Source organism: Syngnathoides biaculeatus, chromosome 23 (assembly GCF_019802595.1).
Source record: "Syngnathoides biaculeatus isolate LvHL_M chromosome 23, ASM1980259v1, whole genome shotgun sequence".
Lineage (NCBI taxonomy): Eukaryota > Metazoa > Chordata > Actinopteri > Syngnathiformes > Syngnathidae > Syngnathoides > Syngnathoides biaculeatus.
The window spans coordinates 6,435,417-6,455,367 of NC_084662.1; the positions used below are offsets into that span (position 1 = coordinate 6,435,417).

A 19,951-nucleotide genomic window follows, 5' to 3' on the forward strand; every position below is an offset into this window, starting at 1 on the left:
AAAGTCTTGACGACCCGCGGCCCAACTTGGACAGGAAGTTGGCCATTTTGGTTTGAAGATTCTGATAAATATGACAATCATCAAAATGTTCGACTCTCCAAACAATTAATGTGTTTTTGTTGAATTTGGTTTGGACGTGCTGGGACGGTGGTGGACTGGTTACAACGTCTGCCTCGCAGTTGTAAGGACTGGGGTCGAAATCCCGCCCCCGCCTGTGTGGAGTTTGCGTGTCCTCCGCATGCCTGCGTGGCTTTTCTCCGGGCAATCGGGTTGTCTCCAACTTCCCCAAAACATGCAACATTCATCGGACACTCTAAATTGTCCTTATTACAGTATTTTTTTTTTTTCCTACGTGCCCCGCGATCGCCTGCCGACCAGTTGAGGGTGTCCCCCCCCTCCTGCCTGAAGATCGCTGGGATAAGCTCCTGCGACCCTGGTGAGGATAAGCGGCTCAGATAATGGAATGGAATTTGTAATTGTAACTCTTATTTGGCTCAAATTAAGTCCGCGTGTGACCGTTAAGCTAGAAATAACCCGAATGCTGTCGGCCGGGGGTGTCACGGGCCACATTGTCGCTAGGGAATCCCTCAGGGGGTCGTTATCACTGTGAAACCATAAAAAGTAAGCTCGGTTTGGAGTCGGAACTCAAGGGTAACGAGTCTTTCAACCATTGTTCAGGTTTGGTAACATTAAAATGCAACACAACTTTATCACTTATTACATATGACAATTTGAAATTTTGGTACAGATTTTCACAAGACTCGCGGAAGTTGGCACGGATGGTTTTCCTTCGCGGGCCACATAAAATCACGTGGTGGGCCGAATCTGGCCCTCGGGCCTTGAGTTGGACACCGGTGCTGTCCAGTTAAGTGTTTTATACTGAAAAGAGATTTCAAAATAAATGTACGTGGACACGTTTGCATTGTTGAGGCTGCTCGTGAAGTGCCCTTAAAGAACTTTGGCCAGCACGAACAAAGCAAACGTCGACTTTTCTGTCACGTGATCGGCGTTCCATTTGCGGAAATTAAAAAAATGCAAAGGAAGTCATGTACAGCTGTGGTCAATGATTTTGGACGTGCAGACGAACACTTTACACAATTTTAGCCTTTTATGACCTGAGAATTTTGCAACATGGCCAATTTTATCTCCAGGCTGCGATGCGACGACAACGAGAGACCGTTTAACGCTACGCAATATATTTGAAAATTTATATACACTCTAAATTGCCCTCAGTTGTGATTGTGTGACTGTTGTCTGCCTCCACGTGCCTCCAAAAAATGGGGCTCCGTGGGGTTCAGGTCTGGATCTTCGCTTATCTTGGCGACGCGCTTCGGGTCGTTGTCATGTTGGAAGACCCAGCAAGGACATCTTTAATCCTCTCGAGTGACGGAAGGAAGTCGTCGTCCCCCCCCCCCTTCAAATCTCGCAGTACACGGCCCAGGTGCTGTCCCGTGTGCAGACTCCCCCCCCCCATTCAAAACATGACTTTTCCACCCCATGCTTCACAGTAGGGATGGTGTGTTTTTTGTTTTTTTTTGGAGGGTGGTCTTCCCTGACAACAAAACTTCCTCCCATGCCTCCTTTTGGCTCATCCATATGGGCGATGCATGATTTTAAACCACAACGTCTTAGTGTATGACCTACCGTAACCTTGGAAACGGCGGTACCGGCTCCTCCCGCGTACTTGTGGGCCGATTCTTAACCTTTCTTCGGATCATCGATACGATCGAATCCCGAGTCCAGATTGCCAATCTTCCCTTTTCTGATCATTTCTCCAGCAGTTAATCGAGTTAAAAGTCAGAAGTACAAATCAAAACTAAGCGTAAAGTTGAAAAAAAAAAAATCTTGGGAACACATAAACAAAATTGATAATGAATATATATATATATCTCAAACTAGTATAGAAAGGTGTATGACGTCAACATTGCCGTTGATGGCGAAGAGTGTGCGCATGCGTGGATGATCCGCGCTGGCCAGGACACCCGGAAGTGGGGCTTTCCGTTATGGCGGCGGCGGAGGCGGGCGGCTTCCTCCGCTTTTTTTTTTTGGACTTATTTTGTTTGCTTTCTGTTCTCACGTGTCGCTCATTAGCATCGAGCGCCGCTGATTCGCGAAGGCCATCGGAATTTTTTTCTTTTCTTTTTGCGATCGAACCGAAGTCGGCGTGATGCTGTGGCGCGTCCATTGGGAGTTGGGCTCCACGGCTGACGCCGTGCTTTTGTGCTCCCTCGCGGCCGCCCTGTGGTGCCTGTGGGGCCGCAAGAGTCAGGTGAGTCGCCGCCGTCAAACTTTCGTTTTGTCTTTCCGCATTCAGGACGTAGTCAGCGTGAAAAAGTAGAGCGCTTGTCTGTTTTTGGATTGAATTTTAATAACAGACGATGCGTTAAAAGATGGGAACATGTAAACACCTTGAAGCTTCATAATTTAGTCCTGCAACACCGAGCATTTACATATGAAAGTCAATCTTTCCTTCTAACGGACTCATTGAGATTTTTTTTTTTTTTTTAATGAGCGAAATAAATCAGTGGAAGTGGGAAGAAGTTGAGTAATTTGTCATTTTTGTTTTTAGATGTTAAAACAATATTGCTAGTAAGGAATGAATAAATGGCGGAGGCGCAAAACATTACGGGGCAGTCTACTGCTAAGTGGACGCCTCAAAGTATTCGGGGAACTTCATCTCCTTGAGATTGTCATAAAACTAGAACTACAATCTCGGTTTTGTGCTGCTGTTTTGGTTATCAACAGGGTCCAACGTCCTCAGCACGTTCGCCACAGATTCCGCAAACTAAGATCGTCGTCGTTCTAAAATCGTTGGTGGTCTTGAATTGTAACCGCGTCCTTCCCGCCGCGCCAGAAACCGTCGCTGGTGTGCAGCGAGATGTTCCGCGACTTCCTGCGGGAGCACTGCCCCGCCGTGAGCGAGAGCTTCAGCCCGACGCCGTGGTGCTGGGGGGGCCGGCTCCAGACGCTGCTCTGCGTCCTCATCAAGTCCAGACCGCACGTCGCTTACCGCAAGTAAGGCTCCGTCCTTTGAATTTGTGAAGCCGGAACCATTCGGTAACCCCCCCAAAATCGAGATCCTTTTAAATTTGAGCTGTAATCTGAAGCCTTCTGAACAGAACCAAAAAAAAAAAAAAATCCATTTCAGTTTTGATTTGTGATTTTGGCTCCCCCGACGTCCTCGCGCATGCCAACAAACGAAAAGACTTGACGAGCGGGCAGACGGACCCAAATAAGACCGACTGACCGTGACCGTCCTCTTCTTTTTTTCCGTCATATACATCTGATTTTGATCCCGCTGATGTAAGAATAATCCCGACATTTGATTACGTGTTTCATCACACCAGCGAGCGAATCCGCACGCCCGACGGCGGTCAGATCTCGCTGGACTGGGCGGACAACGACGGCAGCGCCGCCTACCCGGAAGCGTCCACGCGGCCCACCGTGCTGGTCCTGCCGGGCTTGACGGGCGACAGCCGCCAGACGTACGCGCTCCACGCCGTCAGGCGGGCCGCCCGCCACGGCTACAGGTTGGCGCCGGCGGCGTTCGGGCTCACTTTGCGTGACGGCCTCCGGTTGCCGAAATGTCTTTTGTGCTCCTCTTCCAGATGTGTGGTGTTCAACAACAGAGGCTTCGGGGGGGTTGAGCTGCTCGTGAGTAGCGGCTCATCTTTGACCCGTAGAAAAAAAGTTCTAGAGCGGGACCACGAGTGCCCCGACACGTGCCGTACAAATACAAAATTGGCAAAAGTTGCACGTTTGTGAAGAATTTACAGTTATTTCCCAAATTTAACTGGCAGTATTAAAAGAAAGGAGTTGCAATTTGAAGGGGTTTTTTTTTTTTTTTTTTTTGAAACAGAGGAAAAAACAGTAATAAAGTAATTTTATTACATTTTAAAAAATGTCAATGCGGCATGAAGGCATTCAGTTGAGCTCATCGAATTTGAACTTTCACTCATTTAGAATGGCAACTTTTTTTTTTTAGCTGTCGTATGAGAAGTCCGGTAAAAGTTGAACTTTTGGAAGAAATTGGAATTTGCTTTGTTGTATTGAATTGAGCCGAATCGTTTGGCATTGGCCAGCACAGGCGTATTCATCCGCTGCAGAAAGTAGGCCCCGACAAAAGCGCTGAGCGTAGTTTCTTTCTTTGCATCGTTCAGACGCCGCAGACTTTCTGCGCGGCCGACACTTCCGATCTGGAGCAGGTGGTCCGACACGTTAAAAGCCTGTACCCGCAATCGCCCCTTTTCGGCGCCGGCATCTCCTTGGGAGGGTGAGCGGGCGCCGCCGCGAGTCTCCTTTTCCCGTCGGCCGCCGGCGTAGCGAACCCTCCCGTTGTGCGCGAGCAGCATGTTGCTGCTGAACTACCTGGGCCGCAAGGGCGCCGAGTCGGGCCTGGTGGCGGGCTGGACCGTCTCCGCCCCCTGGGACGCGCTCAAGTCGGCGGACAGCATGGAGGAAGCGCTCAACCGGCTGCTCTTCAACCGACACCTCACGCGAGGCCTTTGCGACGCCGTGCGCAGGTTGCTTGACCTTTCTGACCTTTTGCAAAATGGTGGTGGTGGTGGGGGGGTGTTGTTTAAAAAAAAAAAAAAAAAAAAACATTTCCAGCGTTTGTTTGTCTCACAGGCACAGGCGGGTTCTGGAGAAAGTGGCGGACATCGAGCACGTCCTCGAGGTACGCGACTCCTCCCCCTGGAAAGATGGCCGTCACCTTTCCTTCCTCTTCCTCCATTGGAAGACGAGCGAGATGAAAATTAGATTACAAAATAAAAGTCGTACTTTCAATAGAAAAAGTTCTAAATTCACTACGGAAGGTCAACCCCCCCCCCCCCCCAAGAAGATGTACTTTTTGGCGCCAAAAAACGGCCGTCATTTTAAGATCAATAAATCATCATTTTATAAGAATTGAATTCTGAGGATCAACACAATTATTGGATGAATACATTTATTTTATCAGGACAATAAATGAATCAAAGTTCGGCTTTTTGGGGGGGGTTCAAAAAGAGTTCCTTAAATTTGAATGAAAAGGCTTTAAATCATACAGCAGTAAAACTACATTTTCTTACAATAGAAATCCTAATATTACGAGAATAAAATGTATATTTTGAGAGTAAAATCATTTGAAACCCCCAAAATATAGAAAAAATGTCCCGTAATTGTAACTTTCAGCCCTGCATTTTATGCGGTCAGGTGGGTAATTTGTTTTAATCTAACAGCCACAAGGAGGCACTCTAGCGAAAAAGGGAAGAGTGAGAACGCTGGAATAGATGTGCCGTGGAAGTGACTTTTACGAGCGTCTCAGTGATTTTTACCAGTGTGTTTTTTTTGTTTGTTTGTTTTTTTTTTACACGGGCGTTAGCGGTAAACTCTTTCTGTGTACCGTCTTTCTTTGTAAATATTTTGTGTTTCATTGTGGGCAGTTGCGGCTTTTACACGTATGAATGTACCAAATGGTATTTCCTTTACAAATTTGCTGGGTGAGGCTTATAACTAGGCCGAAAATTACGGTATATTGAGAATTCATGAAAATGGAATAATATGATGACAATGTTTCAAATATAATTTTGGGTCTCCAAGACTAAATCAGGCGGCATTTCTCGCCAGATGAGTGCGCTCGTTCTCCCGTCAACGTTATTTGCACGTCTTTTTGCGACTTTGGCGCTGAGCGGCAGAACCCTCAAGCGTGGGCTTTGCCGGACAGGCAAAACATCGCATCGCGCTTTTGGCGTGGCCCGTATCCGCCGTTCGCTCGCAACGCACAAAGATTTCATTTTCCATCGATAGTCATTTTTGTCTGCCGTAGGCGCGCACCATCCGTGAATTTGACGAGCGCTTCACGGCGCCGCTGTTCGGCTACGAGTCCTGCACGGAGTACTACCGCCACGCCAGCCCCGCCGAGCGGCTCTCCCGGACCGCCGTGCCCGTCTTGTGTCTCAACGCCGCCGACGACCCCTTCTCCCCGCAACACGGTCAGTTTGCCCGATATCGGGGCCACGGTGACGTTCCACGACAATCTGCAGTCAAATCGGCGATGGCGAAAAAAAAACAAAAAAAAAAGTTATGTTGGTCCATTTTTAGACATATTCACAAAACAAATCAACACGCAAGCATGTATTTCAGTGTCCACGTGGCGTTGAATACTTTTGCGTCGGTTTCAGCGTTCCCGTTGGGCGCGGCCAAGGAGCTGCCCAACGTGGCCCTGCTGGTGACGGCTCACGGCGGCCACATCGCCTTCCTGGAGGGTTTGTTCCCGCGCGCCGCCGGCTACATGGAGCGCGTCTTCGGCCAGTTCGCGCGAGCCGTCCTGGAGCACCCGCACGACGCCCGCAAAGCCTGCGGCCTGCCGGGCGGCCTCAACGGGAAATGAGCCGCCAGCTACCTCGGAAACAGAACGTCGCGAGTCCCAAAACGTCGCCATTGTTGTCAAGTGTCCCACTTGCAAGTACAACGCACCCATCCGTCCATCCATTTTCTTCAGCCGCTTATCCTCACGAAGGTCGCGGGAGTTTAGGAAATGGGATATGTTGCAAAAAAAAAACCAACAGAAGTACAAGCTTCTTGCCACCTTGAAATGTATGTGTGCCTTGAGGGCTCGAACCACTAAAATTATTCACTGAAATGAAACATTTGACATGAAAATGGCTGCTGTTTGTTTCCGTTTGACGTTTTCTTTTGCCTCCGCGTGTCAACGGTGCCCGTTGGCAGTGGGAGGAAAACCCTGTGGAATGTAAATCGGTCAAGAAATGTGATTCACAAGAATAAACAGACTGCTTAAACTTTTCTGTCCAAACAATTGCATTTTCAACTTTTAAAAATAGAGGAAAAAGTCACAGGAAGGGAGAAAAAGTAAACGTCTAGGCTGCGGATTCCAATTGGAATAATGTATCCTTTCCAGATTAAAATTAAAAAAAAAAAAAAAAGTAATTCCCGTGGTCAATATAAAAAGAAAAAAGAAATCACAGCAAAACTAATTGGGTTGATCAAAATGTAAGTTCCCGACGTCACCGCCAGGAAGCGCAATTGCATCTCGGACGTGTCTTAGTCATAATAAAATAAGAATAAATATGTCGTTTTCAGAGAAAACCAAGAATAAAATAAGGAAAATTACATTTTGTTTTAAAAGAACTGTAATTTCCGAATGCTTTGATTTGACCAAAACGAAGTGAAAAATGTCATTTTGCGATTAAAAATATATGAAAAATGAGTTTCATAGGTGAGTTGCGATACTGTAAGCACGTCACACCGCATGATGGAAAATGAAAATAAAGTCCAACCTTCCCCAATGGAAGCTTCTTTTTTTTTTTTTTTTTTTTTTTTTTGAATTTATTAACCACGGCCAGCAATCACTCATTAACCCGAAGCAGCAATAAAAGGCTCACCGCGCCCTCCGGCACTGCACCGACGACCCTTTAACCTCATTTTGATACTTTTGACTTCGGAGGGAGAAAATAAAAGTCGCTGTGAGGAATTAAATATGAAGAACTGTAGTTTGGAAACTGCGGTGTTATGTTCAGGGGGATTTTTAGCGTGGGTAAAGCCATGATCGTTCCTGTGTCAATATGCTTATAAGCCGTTCCAACGTTTACTCGATATCCTTGATGTTCAGTTCCAAGCTTGTCTGAATAAATAATAAGGTTACTAGTAAGGTGCAGTTATTCTTCTAATGCGCTAAATTGCCTTCCAAAAATGGTCTGACCCAACTCAACCTGCTTTCATTTTTGGAGCAATTTCATAACAACTGCAGCTGAAACAAAATGTTGCACTTAAATCAAAATTGGGATTTTGAAATGGACTCGACGCAGTGCCACCCAGTGGGGGGAGGCCGGCATAGGGGTTATATCTGCCCCCTGTGTTGTGTTCCAGTTAAAAGGGGAAGCGGCCTGCATTTTGAACCGACCCGAAATATCAAGTTTGGCACACGTATCGGCACCCGTGTCACTCACCAGGTGGGCGGAAGCAGGCGCCGCCTTTTAAAGTCACACACACGCTCCAAAAAAAGTCACAAAAACTGTTGGACGGGTCCATATGGAAACACGACACCTGCGGCTCACGTGCACATTTTGTTGTCAACTCGTGCCCACCGAATTTGGATCCGATTATTCAATGGGATGATAATTGGTCCGCTGTTGTTCCTCCTCTTCCTCGCTCCTTTTCCCCCACCTGGGGAGGGGGGGAGGGGGGGAGGGAGGAGCTTCAGGTGTCGCCGGACCGCTCAATCCCAGAAGAGTTGCGGAGATTGACAGACGTGCGGGGGAAGACCCCCCCAAAAAAAAAGCAAAGACAAAGCGCAGGAAGAAAAAGAGGAAGAGTCAGAGGACCCCCGGTCAAGAACGCCCAAGTTGAAGTTTTGGGGTGGGGGTGGAGGGCCGAACCCATGCGGCACCCGTGAGGAAATCGTCGCACGTTAGCAGCCCTGCAGGTGAGCGGCCGCTTCCCTTCCCGTCTGCGCAGTCTTCAACGACGCTCATTGAACGCATCACCGCGCCTCTACTTCCTGTTGCACACTGACCGAAAAAAAAAAAAAAAAAAAAAAAAAAAGAAAAAGAAAGAAAAATGTGCTTTCGTGGAAATGGCTCTTTTAACTTCTGCCTGGATATTGCACAAATACAAAATATGAAGTGAGAAACAAATTCAAACACAATAAAATGTGTAACAAGAAAAAATAGAAATGAGAAAAAGATAAAAATAAGGAAATGACAAATAAGCTCAGCACAAAAGATTTCATCGCAATTTAAAAAATACATTGCAACTTTTTTTCTTTTCCTTCAAATGCTGCTGCATGTAAAGAAATCATTCAAATAGAACAATAAGGATATATACAAATGATTTAAAAAAAAAAAAGGAATATGCCTGGCAGAATATATTTTAATGTTTTAAGAGCAGTTCAATGTGACTGGAAGCAAACAAGAAGAGGCTAAATAAATGCTGCTTATGCATATAAGTGTCCAAAAGTGCACCTTTAAGCCTTTGGAATTTGCGTTCGTGAGGTTCTTCTGCGTTCACTCGTGGAAATTTCTTCGGTTTCTGATTCAGGCACATGTGGACGAGGTTAATAAGGTGAATATTGTTGCATATGTCCCCCCCCCCCCCATTGCTAACGTCTGTAGTTTGTTTCTTTCTTCTTTCTTGCTCATCTCAGATGTTCGACCTCCACAGCGCCTCAGCGATCATTGGTCCAACCTTCCCGTATTGCAGGTTTCCCCAAAATGCCATAGATGGGCTAACGAATAGCATCACTAATAGTGCAGCAGCACATGTAGACAAACGATAGCGGTGCTCCCAGGAATGTATTCTTTCTCCTGTGCAAAGAATGACTTCTTTGACTTTGGCTACAGAGGTGCAGCGTCGACGTGTGCCTGTGTTGTAGTTTTCCTGGTTAGCCGGCAGAAGCAAAACACGGCAAGAACTGTGAGAACTGTCCTTACATTCTCTTTAGTTTTTTCATTGCTGTACATTTGTGAGGAGGACGCTTGTCAGGTCTTTTCTGTACCGACACGAAGGAGCTGCCCCCCCCCCCCCCCCCCCCCCCCCCCCCCCCCCCGTTGTCGGCGGATGGCGAGCGTGCATTATTCAGCGGGCTCTGGCCGGGTGCCGGCGTCTTGGCCTTTTTCTCCACCTTGACTGCGCGTTTGACTTCCTGTGCAGGGATGGAAACGCAATTGGAGGAGCTGCGGCAGCAGCTGGAGAAGCAAAGTCTCATCAACCAGGAACTGCGCAGGCAGAATCAGGAATTGGGTGCGTACGCCCGCTGGGTGACGTCGAGCGGGCACGGAAAGAAAACCACAACCTGCTCCGGTTGCCGACTTCTCGTTCAAAAGTATTTCATTTAACAAAAATGGCGTTTGTCTGTGCAATCACCAAGATACTAAAATTATGTAGCAGCTTTCCTACTTCCATTTTTTTTTTGTGAGGGTGTGGGGGATCGTGCGTTTTAAATGTCTCGACGTGTTGACGAGACGTTTTTGTCTTCCTAGAGCAACGTTTGCAAGAGAAAGAGAAAGCGCTGCAGGAGCTGCACGCTCAGTACCGCCACGACATCGGTAAGCGCCCGTCCAACAGGCTCGAAAACGCCGCGACGGCGGCTGACTCCCTCCCGACCATTTCAGAGTTTCCGGCTCCGAGCGACGCCGAGCCGCAACCCGAGTTCCGGAAGAGTCGCGCGGCCGTCATCGCGCCGGAACCCATCCCGGAGACGGTGGACGTCCGCAAGGCCCGAGTGAAGAAAACCGACAGGTCAGCCTCGCCGGGACCAATCCTGTTGTTGACCTCGGGAAAAGGTCAAATTAGCTTCGAGCGAGCGGCAAAGTCAAGAAATAAAATGCTCGCGACCTTTACAAAGCTAGCTCGCTAACCAGCGAAAGAAAATCAAAATATCAGAACAGGATAATAGAAAATTTGGCACATGTGGAAAGAGATTTGGGTTTTTAAATGGGGGAAAAAACAACAACAACGACAACAAATTGGACGTCACGTTAGTCATCATTTTATGACTAAAGATGAGCTTGTTTCTAAATGTTGTGGTCCCGACGAGACGCTCGTACGAATGCCGGCGGCCGTTGGAGGACGACAACTGTCGCTTCTGCCGCAGAGGCGCGACTCCAGTTTCTTCTTCTTGATCTTGTCGTGGCTCTCGTTGGCCAGCGAGACGGATCTCATCGTCAAAGCCATCCAGAAGAATGACTTCCTGAGCCGGCTGGACGATGAGCAGATCGCCATGATGGTGGACCTCCTGGAGACCTCCGACGTCCGCCGGGGTGGCGAAGTCATCCGAGAGGGCTCCGAGGGGGACAGCATGTACATCGTGGCAGGTGTGTGACACCCCCCACCAGATTTTTTCCGACTTTGGTGCAAGAGTCGGTGAAAGTCAAGCTGAACATTGCTCTTTCCTCGCGTTTGTTGTTGCGAGTGTCGCCCTTTGCGATTCGATGCCGCAAGACTGACTGCGGCTACTTGCGTAGGTTTTGTTGACCCGTGAAGAACTTTTCAATCGGCCAGTAAAGCTGATTGTCTCAGAGATTCTCCGAAAACGAGCCGTGATGTTGCGAGGGTTCGATTCCCGCGATCGACGCCGCAACAATGTCATGTCGTCGTCTTTTTCTTTCTCTTTTTTTTTTTTTTTTTTTTTATTTTTTCCAGGCGGAGAGCTCCTGGTCACCCAAGCGGGCCGCGACCTCCGAACCCTGACCAGCGGCGACATTTTTGGAGAGCTGGCCATCTTGTACAACTGCAAACGAACGGCCACGGTTAAAGGTCAGCGCTCAAAGGCACGCCGGGACGCGGCAATAACGCCGACGCAATTGCGGCGGGCCACGTTTTATAATTGAGCTCCACTCGGCCGGCGTGATCCGATCCTGGTCCCGACGCCGTCTTTATTCACAGCGCGGACAGGAATGTGAATTATTTAGCGATTCGGGGCCTTCGGTGGCCTTCCGCTTGATTTCCGCCTCAATGAATCAACGCGTCGGTGAATGAAAGCGTCAGAGAAAACACAAAAGAAGGTCGCCCGTTGTTTGTGTGCGCCGGCAGCCAAGACGGAGGTGCGTCTGTGGCGCATGGAGAGGCAGACCTACAGGACCATCATCACCAACAAGTCCAAGAAGAAACGGGAGCAGCTGCTGGGCTTCTTGAAGACGTGCGCCCGCCCGCCCGCCCGCCAGCCCGCCAGCCCGCCAGCCCGCCGACAAAACCAACTCACCTTCTTTTTCCTTTGTTTTGCTTTTCAAGCTCTCGCACGCTGAAGGACCTGAATGACGTCCAGTTGTCCAAAATCATCGACTCCATGGAGGAGGTGCGGCCCTCTCGTCTTAAAATACTTCAGGATCCACTTTTAATGCCAGAAAACTACACCAGTCCATAACTTGAAAAGCAACGACTTCAAAATCGCTCACCTTTCATTTATTAAAAACAAATCATGATAGTTGATTAAATTCAATAGTGTACTATTCTGAAATAATAGCAATGATTATTAAGAATAATTCAATCATAAATAAAATAATAATAAATCCCTCTAAAAAAGTTTGTATTTCTGTTTTAAATTCTACGGTGTAGTTATTATTTTCAAAAAAATAACGTGCTCTATTTTAGTGGTTTGCAATCTTCTGCTTTTGTGGCTGTCATCAAGTGTTTTATTGATGAAATATGATAGATTCCAAAATACTACTTTCCTCTTTTTCTGTCATCACAGTCTCTTTTCTACGCTGGCAGTTTGATTTTTTTCTTCTTCTGTATTGCCATAATCATATCCGATCGCGCCCCCCCCCCCCATTGATACACATAAAGGAGAAAAGATAACGTTTGGGTGCAGGTCAAGTACCAGAACAAAGACGTGATCGTCCGCGAGGGAGCCGAAGCCAACACCTTCTACATCATCTTGAAAGGGGAGGTGACGACTTCCGGGTCCATTCCGGGCTGAATGCGCGCGAGCCCCCCCCCCGCAGCCCGTCCCGCCAAATAATTCTGACCTTTTAATTGCCCGTCAGGTGTTGGTGACGAAGAGCGTCAACGGACTTCAGAAGCAAATTCGCCGGATGGGCAAAGGCGAGCATTTCGGGGAGCAGGCGCTCATACGGTGGGTGAGCGGGCGAGCGGGCGAGCGGGCGGGCGGGCGGTGTAACCTCGATGGCCTTGCGCAAGAAACCCTCAAATGCAAGAAAAAGGCGTTTGTTTTTTTTTTAATTTATTTTCTTATTTGAGATCTATTTTAGTTTGAAAAAGTTTACATTTAAAAATATTTCCCATATTTTAAAATTAAGAATTTATTTCTATTTTGAAATTGTATCAAATGTTTTTAAAAAGTATTGTAAAATATAAATGTTTAAAATTCTCAAGACCACTGTGATATTGTATAAGTTTTGTATTCATGGTAATTTTTTGGAAACTTCCCAAATTAAAAAATATTGGTATTTCAATTAAAAAAAACTAGTTACGTCATTTATATTCAAACATATATTCATATTTAAAATAAATCTTTGCAAAATAGAAATCAATTTTGAATTTTTCGAACATTTTTGACTCAAAATTGCCCTTTGCCAATATTAGCAATGAATCTTTTTTTTTTTTTTTAAATCTGATAATTTGGCTGGAGCAGAAGTGCCTTCACCTCTTTTGTGCCGATTTGTCGCTGAATCTTTTTCTTTCTTTCTTTGTTTTTCTCGAGTCATTCCTGAATCTCCAGTGCACTTTTTGTGCGCCAGCATTTTCCACCCTTTCACACGTTATTAGCGCCTTAGCGTTGCCATGGAAACAACTTCCTGTTGTGACCGCAGCCCGCGTTTTCCCTCGCGGCGCGGCACGAGACACTTTGTGATCATGTCTAATGTGTTTGTTTTCTTATCCCCCCCCCGCCCCGCCTGCAGGGAAGTGTTGCGGACGGCCACGTGCACGGCCGACGGTCCCGTCACCTGCTTCAGCATCGACAAAGAGTAAGAGCGCCGGATTTGGCAGCCGGGCCGGGTGAAGATCTGCCATTTTCAAGCTGAACCTTTGATGGTTTGCATTCCGATCAGCGTCAGAGTTGGCGACGTCCCCACTCCGGTGACGTCAGCTTATGTATTGAAGGCATGAAATATTTCATATTGTCCCCCACCGTGCTGGTTTCCACTCTTGAGGCGCCTCACTGCTAACGACAATCTTGTTAGCTCGTCTGGCGTTTGCCAGACAATTCTGGGCCGTTTTTCTTGGACGCGGTCCCGGCAGGCTTTTCCAGCCATTTGATGGCAATAAATCGTCCGCGCCACGTGCGACCCCCGCGTGTAAGAGGTCACGCCCTCGTCTCGGCGGTACGTCCGGCTTTTCGCGGCCCGCTCCGGCCCGAAAACCCGGACGCGGCAGATCCGTTTTGTGAAATTCTTTTTGCCTGACATTCTAAACGTTGTTGTTGTCTCCTCGGAGGGTGTTCGAGGAGACCATCCCCGTCGAGCACTTGGAGCTATTTGATGAGTATGCACGGCGTTCCTTCTTAACGGTCCGTCTTGTTCAGAACCGCAAATGTAACGTCTTGGTCTTGGTCTTCTCCATTGTCAGCTCCAAGATGCTGCAGGAGGCCCAAGCTCCCGAAAAGTCCAGGTGAGGATCTCGAAGGAAGCCGTTTTTGAACGTTGTTGGCTTGCGTTGTTGTGGTTCTGCTCCAGTTTCAGCTCCACTCTGAGACTGAAGGACCTGGTCCCGGTGCTGTACCAGGAGGGCCGTTTCCAAGGGGACCCGGTCACCCTCGGGGTCGGGGGCTTCGGCCGCGTGGAACTGGTGCCGTCCCGCCGTCGGGCCGCACGCCGGATCGGGTGGCGCGTCGTATCAACGCTTTGGTCTTTTTTTTTTTGGAAGATGAGCCGCTCCAATCACGGCCACTTGTACGCCGTCAAGCGCGTTAGCAAGAAGCACGTCGTGGCCAAGCGGCAGGAGGAGCACGTCCTGTTCGAGAAGAAGATCCTCAAGGCCATCCAGTGCGACTTCGTTGTCAGGTCAAGTCGGGCGATCGCTTTCTCAAATATGTTTTCACAAAAGACTTTTTTTTTTCCCATTAGCTACTCAAATTTAGCAAGATAGCGCTGAACTGTTTTTTTTTTTTGGGGGGGGGGGGGGAGTAGAACAGTACAATGGGACCCAATTTCTAGCCCGGCACGAGTCGCCATTTATCGCCGTTATCCAAAAACTTGAACGCCTTTGTTTGCAAAACAACGAGTGAAAATACATCGGCCTGCACGGGCCATTTAGAGCGCCTCGTTGTCGCTGTGAGTGCGTGTGGGTCACACAGAGAGAGTCGGAAGAGCGAGAACAAAAACGTTTGACCGGAGCACAACGCTGGTGCGGCTACTTTTATTTGTCAGTGAAATTCGGCAGGTTTGTTAACAACACTTCTCTCAAATTGCGTTGAAATGTTTTATATGTTGATCATTTTTTCGCAGGCTCCACGCTACCTTCAAAGACACTCGCTACATCTACATGGTGATGGAGTTCTGCGGGGGCGGCGAGGTCTGGACCAAACTCAAAGAAGTGTGAGGACACACAAACGCACGCACGGTCCAAACAATCAAGATCCGCCCAATTTCTGAGCCTCGCCATCTTTCTCCGGGGGTGGGGGGTCAGAGGGCGTTTCGACGAGCAGACGGCGGCGTTCTGCACGGCGTGCGTGGTGGAGGCCTACGCTTACCTCCACAAGAAGAACATCATGTACAGAGACCTCAAGCCCGAGAACCTGATGTTGGACGCCCGCGGCTACGTCAAACTGGTCCGTTCCGGTGCGGTCCGGCGAGAACGGACGCGTGCCTTTTGGCGTCGTCGACGTTCTTCTTCCCACGCAGGTGGACTTCGGTTTCGCCCGAGAGTTGGTGCGCGGCGAGAAGACCTACTCCTTTGTTGGTACTCCTGAGTACATGGCCCCCGAGATCATCAAGAACCAGGGGCACGACTTCGCTGTGGACTTCTGGTCGCTCGGCATCCTCATCTACGAGCTGCTGGTGGGAAGGTATTTTGAAATTTCACCTCCAGCCCTAATTGCGCATCGGTGATGTAAGATGGCGGCAAATGCTCACAAAGGGACCGAGCGGGCGGGCGCACGTTGAATTGAATTCCATTCATCTAACATTCGTAACCTGCACTCTTGTTTGGTCTTCCGGTTTTCCACTTGCATCTTTTGTTGACGGGAACGCCAAAGTCCTCCCTTTTCGAGCTCGGAGCCTCAGAAGATTTACGCCAAGATCCTGGACGGGGTGATGACCTTCCCGCCGTACTTGAGCGAGGCGGCCAAGTCCATCATCAGCAAGCTGTGCAGGCAAGACCCGAACGTGAAATCCAACCTAGGCGGCGCCGTCCATTTTATTTACGCGCCGTTCGCCCGCGTCGCAGACCTCGGCCCGGGCAGCGGCTCGGAAACACCAAGAACGGCATCAAAGAAGTCCGACATCACAGGTAAGGCCGTCGCGTGGTTCTCGGCGTTCGGTTTTGAGGAAAATCTACGGCGGGGGCTTGAGATAGCAGTGCAGGACGCTAGAACATCACACACAGACATGTTTTCTTTATCCTCTGCGAAGACCTGAGCTTGTCTCCGTGTCAGTAGGCGCAGTACTGCCCCCGGTGGCCGACAAAGAGTAACACAATATCCACTCGAGTGAAGCAAAAACGCGTTCCCTTTTTCTGTTCTACAGTATTTTATATTTTCTTTTTTTTTTTTAATATAAAGTCCAATCTTATCAAATGTAGACATTTTTGTTCCATTTCTCGGGGGAGGGGGGGGGCATCAACTTTTATTTCAAAGGGGAAAGAAAAGTGGGATGGCAGAACAAAGGAAAGCAAGTTTCTTTCGGCTTGTCCCTTTCGGGGTCGCCACAGCGTGTCATCTCAGATATATAACGCAGATATACGGTTGGCACAATTTTTACGCCGGATGCCCTTCCTGACGCAAGCCTTCTCAGGGAGTGGAGGCCCCAGTGGGATACGAACCCACAACCCCTGGTTTACCAAACCAGTGCTCTAAACCACTGAGCTACAGGGCCTCTTGGCAGAACAAAGGACATTTCAGGAAAAGTAAAATGAGGGGAAAACACGGAATTTTCCACATCCATAAAGGAGTTTGTAGCGCAACTGTTTAGACCGTTGATCTCACAGTTCCGAGGACCGGGGTTCAAATCCCGGCCCCGCCTGTGCGGACAGTTGTCTGTCTCGTGCTGTTCCGAAATCAGAAGACATCTTTGCCACGTTTCCCCTCCTTGTGCTTCTGCTTTTTCTTTTTCTTTGTGTCGTTCGCAGGTGGTTCGGTAACATGAACTGGCACAAGTTGCGCATGGCCCAGCTGGACGCGCCCACCGTGCGCCTCATCCGCAAGGCGAGTCCGTCCGTGGGGAAAAACCGCAGGCGCAGTGGGAACCAGTCTGGACTTTGACAAAGGTGGGGTTTTTTTTTTTCGTTCTCCAGGGTCCGTGCTACATCAATTTCGACCGCTTCCCGGAGGACCAGACGAAGGCGGACGAGGAGTTCTCGGGTTGGGACCGGGACTTTTGACCTGCCCGGGGGGGGGGGCAGAGGACAACCCCCCACCCCCACCCCCTTTCCATCACGCATGTCGAGGTGAACAACACGCAAGAGAACTCTTGCGCCCTTCGAACGGGTCCAAAGCAGATTCTGGACCGTGCGATGAGTGCCGGTTAATCTTCTTCTGTGGAAAATGGATTCAGATCATAAATAGTTGCTTTGTGTACTCCCGGCTGGAGAATGAGCGCCTCGACTTGGCCCGGAATCTACTTGAGTGCGCGCAAAGGAGTCAAACGTGTGCTTAGAAATCATCGAAAAGTCCAAATGAAGACGCTTGACGTCAAAATGAATTAAGTTGAATTGTCGCTCGCTAGAAACGGATCACGTAAAACGAGAATTGAAATTTTGGCAAATGTTTTCTGCGTACTTCAAATATTTCTGTTTTCGCCTCAGATGATCTTGAACACTTCAAAGTGGTTTTGTGTTTTTTTTATTTTTTTTAATTGATCCACTGGAGAAAATGAATATTGCAATCCTTCATTGAACAAATGGACATTTCCTTTCCTTGGTGTACAAAGTATTTTCATACCCTTCAGGTAATTCATCAAGGTATTTGAAGTTAAAAAAAATAATAATTTGTTTTTCTGCCCATTTTTTTCTTTATTTGAATTTAAAATGTATGATTTTTTTACATTTGAAATTTCATTGTATTTTTTTATTCCTAATGAATTTGAATTTTTCCAATTTGTAATTCATCATTCTCTCTTGATTTTTTTAAAAATTAATTTTCATTTTTAATATTGAAGCATGTTTAAATATTGATTTGAAAAAACAAATCTGTTTAATTTTGTTACTTTTTAGCAATTTTTCTTTGAATGCGAATGAAAATGTTTGTGAAACGTCAACTCACATTTGTCTGCGTGGCCATTTCTTATCTTTTGCGTTGGCCGAAGGGAAATGAAGTTTCCGGCGCGTCGACTTTTCTTATCGCCTCCGTCCGACTTCCCCGAATCAACACGAACGGCAAATGCAGATAATAAAATGAAATTAAACCGACAATAGACAAAACCGTCGCTACGGCAACCATTGGAGGACTAATGAGCCAACACTTATTTGAAGAGATTTTTGGTATTACACACAAATTCACTATTGACTTTGGTTTGGGAGGATATTATCAAGAAATTGTTTCTGTCCAGTGGGGGGGGAGGGGGGGGGAGTTTCAAATTATAGTCATGGTTATAAAGTATGGCTACAATTAGGGTTAGGGTTGAAAATTATAGTTGAGGTTTGAAATGACAGTTTAGGTTTCAAAGTTGAGTTAAAATTAGGCCAAAAGTTTCAATAAATTGCCAAGTGGATGTGAAATGTTTTGCAATCTCCAACATGCGGGAGGCGGCGCAGTTTCAGGTTCCGTCTTTTTTCGGTCACGGTCGCCTTTGGGCAGCAAGTCATTTAAAAAAAACAACAAAAAAGAAAACCCAAACGAGTATTATTGGTTTGCATATGAAAGATTTTATTTCAAATGTTTTCAAAGTTTGTCTTGCAGTTTCGAGGCTACGTTGACGGCTAACGTGACCGCGCCGTCGCCAAAGAGGAGATTTCGGACATGAGAAGTCAACCACGCACGGCTTCGGCGCACCGCTTGAAAAGTGGCGAGTTGGCAAAATGCAAACAGCTACAATTTTGTTGTCGCGCTTTCGCTTTGCAACGCGTTTCGAGCGACGTTTGGACAAAAGTGACATTCCGATACGATGGCAAATCACATTCAGTGCGCGCCTCAACCGTCAAACGGAAAACAAGCCGACGCGCTTCGGAAGGTGCGAGCGTATACACACCCGCCGCCCGACGTACGACGCCTCCCTTTGGCAACACCTGCCAATCATCACGCCAATAAGGACTGAATTGAGACGCCTGACCCAAGAAGCGGAAAAAACTACTTCAGTGATGAAATTTTGATACTTTTGTCCGTCTTTGGCAAGACACGCCGCTTTTAGCTTGATAGCGTTCAGGAAGCGCCGCACTTACGCGATGAAAACAAAAGACTTGACCGTGTCACGCATTCTCCTACATGCCCGCGAGTACTGTTGTATGTTCCGTTTTGACACGTTGCTGCTCTGTTTTATTGTCAAGCAGCAAGCTAACATCCATTAGCCCGTCTATGGCATTTTGCAGTTAGCATCCAGCTGAAATGATCGGTTCAGCCGAAGAATTTCGGAATTAAATTCTCTTTGTGGCGTTTCTATTTTATCGTCAAGTTGAGGCGGTCGTGACAAACCGACAGCTCGGAGCTTTTCGTACGACGCCACGGTGGGCATTTCCTGTTTGCCGCATTTTGGTGACGGCGACGGTGAAAGCAGCCACAACAAAAAGTTTGACTATTACCGAGTTTAAATGCGTTTGAAGCACGTGACACAGGCAGGGCAACGCTACGTACAAAAAACAAAACAAAAAGAGTTGTCAAACTCAAGCCCGGGGGGTCCCGATGCGGCCCAGCACACCTTTTACGAGGCCCGCAAAAGCAATTCATGCGTCTACTACTTCAAGTTTCTTGCTAACATTCCTAAAAAAATGAAGGACCATTGAGAGATTCTGAGCATTTTGTCTTCCCAAACCACTTTTGAACAAAACGTTTCCCCTTAAGAACGACTTATCCGTAAATGTCTTTGTGAATATAGAATATGTAATACGAGGATGAGGCAATAATCCGTTTTTATTCTATCGGTTCTGGAAAGGAAAGCCGAACGCATTTTCGGTTCCAGTTCCCGGTGGACTTTCACACGCCTCTCGGGGTCCTCTTCAGAACGTCGGCGTAAGGCACACGTGGGCGATCCCTTCGGGGCGAAGGGCCGCCTGTCAGTCATCCGGGAACCCGCAACGACGAGGAGGAGGAGGAGGAGGAACGGCGTCAACATTCATCTTCATCTTGTGAGCGTGGGGGCGTTTGACGGAGAATAAACACCCAAGGCAAAGCGGAGCGAGCTATAAA

General features: G+C 47.8%; 2 protein-coding genes and 1 long non-coding RNA gene across 4 annotated transcripts; 2 read left to right on the forward strand and 1 right to left on the reverse strand.

Moving 5' to 3' along the window:
* Positions 1 to 1,941: 1,941 nt before the first annotated feature.
* Positions 1,942 to 6,378, forward strand: LOC133496307 (phospholipase ABHD3-like). Of its 2 annotated transcripts, XM_061811713.1 has the most exons (9): positions 1,953 to 2,269; positions 2,855 to 3,015; positions 3,348 to 3,530; positions 3,609 to 3,654; positions 4,161 to 4,273; positions 4,350 to 4,523; positions 4,630 to 4,678; positions 5,807 to 5,972; positions 6,162 to 6,378. In XM_061811713.1, exons 1-9 carry the CDS (start codon positions 2,168 to 2,170, stop codon positions 6,368 to 6,370), a joined length of 1,203 nt encoding a protein of 400 aa, XP_061667697.1. In that variant the 5' UTR covers positions 1,953 to 2,167; the 3' UTR covers positions 6,371 to 6,378. The 2 variants fall into 2 exon arrangements, with proteins under 2 accessions (XP_061667696.1, XP_061667697.1); XM_061811712.1 differs by lacking the exon at positions 3,609 to 3,654 and having other exon boundaries at positions 1,942 to 2,269; positions 2,746 to 3,015.
* On the reverse strand, positions 6,294 to 8,079 carry LOC133496310 (uncharacterized). Its single transcript, XR_009793770.1, has 2 exons — positions 7,947 to 8,079; positions 6,294 to 6,721 (listed from the first exon to the last, which is right to left on the reverse strand). It is a non-coding gene; the product is annotated as an uncharacterized LOC133496310 (long non-coding RNA).
* On the forward strand, positions 7,987 to 17,857 carry prkg3 (protein kinase cGMP-dependent 3). Its single transcript, XM_061811709.1, has 22 exons — positions 7,987 to 8,422; positions 9,649 to 9,738; positions 9,978 to 10,043; positions 10,110 to 10,236; positions 10,645 to 10,811; positions 11,140 to 11,253; positions 11,530 to 11,635; positions 11,728 to 11,791; positions 12,308 to 12,385; positions 12,483 to 12,571; positions 13,359 to 13,424; positions 13,894 to 13,941; positions 14,026 to 14,067; positions 14,133 to 14,244; positions 14,323 to 14,459; positions 14,904 to 14,993; positions 15,085 to 15,226; positions 15,300 to 15,463; positions 15,653 to 15,769; positions 15,844 to 15,906; positions 16,744 to 16,819; positions 16,909 to 17,857. The coding sequence occupies exons 2-22, from the start codon at positions 9,651 to 9,653 to the stop codon at positions 16,993 to 16,995; spliced, it is 2,043 nt and encodes a 680-aa protein (XP_061667693.1). The 5' UTR covers positions 7,987 to 8,422; positions 9,649 to 9,650; the 3' UTR covers positions 16,996 to 17,857.
* Positions 17,858 to 19,951: the final 2,094 nt, after the last annotated feature.

Coding starts and splice junctions, on each gene's coding strand:
- prkg3 (XM_061811709.1), top strand. CDS start 9,651: ATGGAAACGCAATTGGAGGAGCTGCGGCAGCAGCTGGAGAAGCAAAGT. Junction 13,425..13,893: donor TGCTTCAGCATCGACAAAGA/GTAAGAGCGCCG, acceptor GTCTCCTCGGAG/GGTGTTCGAGGAGACCATCC. Junction 14,994..15,084: donor TGGACCAAACTCAAAGAAGT/GTGAGGACACAC, acceptor GTGGGGGGTCAG/AGGGCGTTTCGACGAGCAGA.
- LOC133496307 (XM_061811712.1), top strand. CDS start 2,168: ATGCTGTGGCGCGTCCATTGGGAGTTGGGCTCCACGGCTGACGCCGTG. Junction 3,016..3,347: donor CCGCACGTCGCTTACCGCAA/GTAAGGCTCCGT, acceptor TCATCACACCAG/CGAGCGAATCCGCACGCCCG. Junction 3,531..4,160: donor GCCGCCCGCCACGGCTACAG/GTTGGCGCCGGC, acceptor TGCATCGTTCAG/ACGCCGCAGACTTTCTGCGC.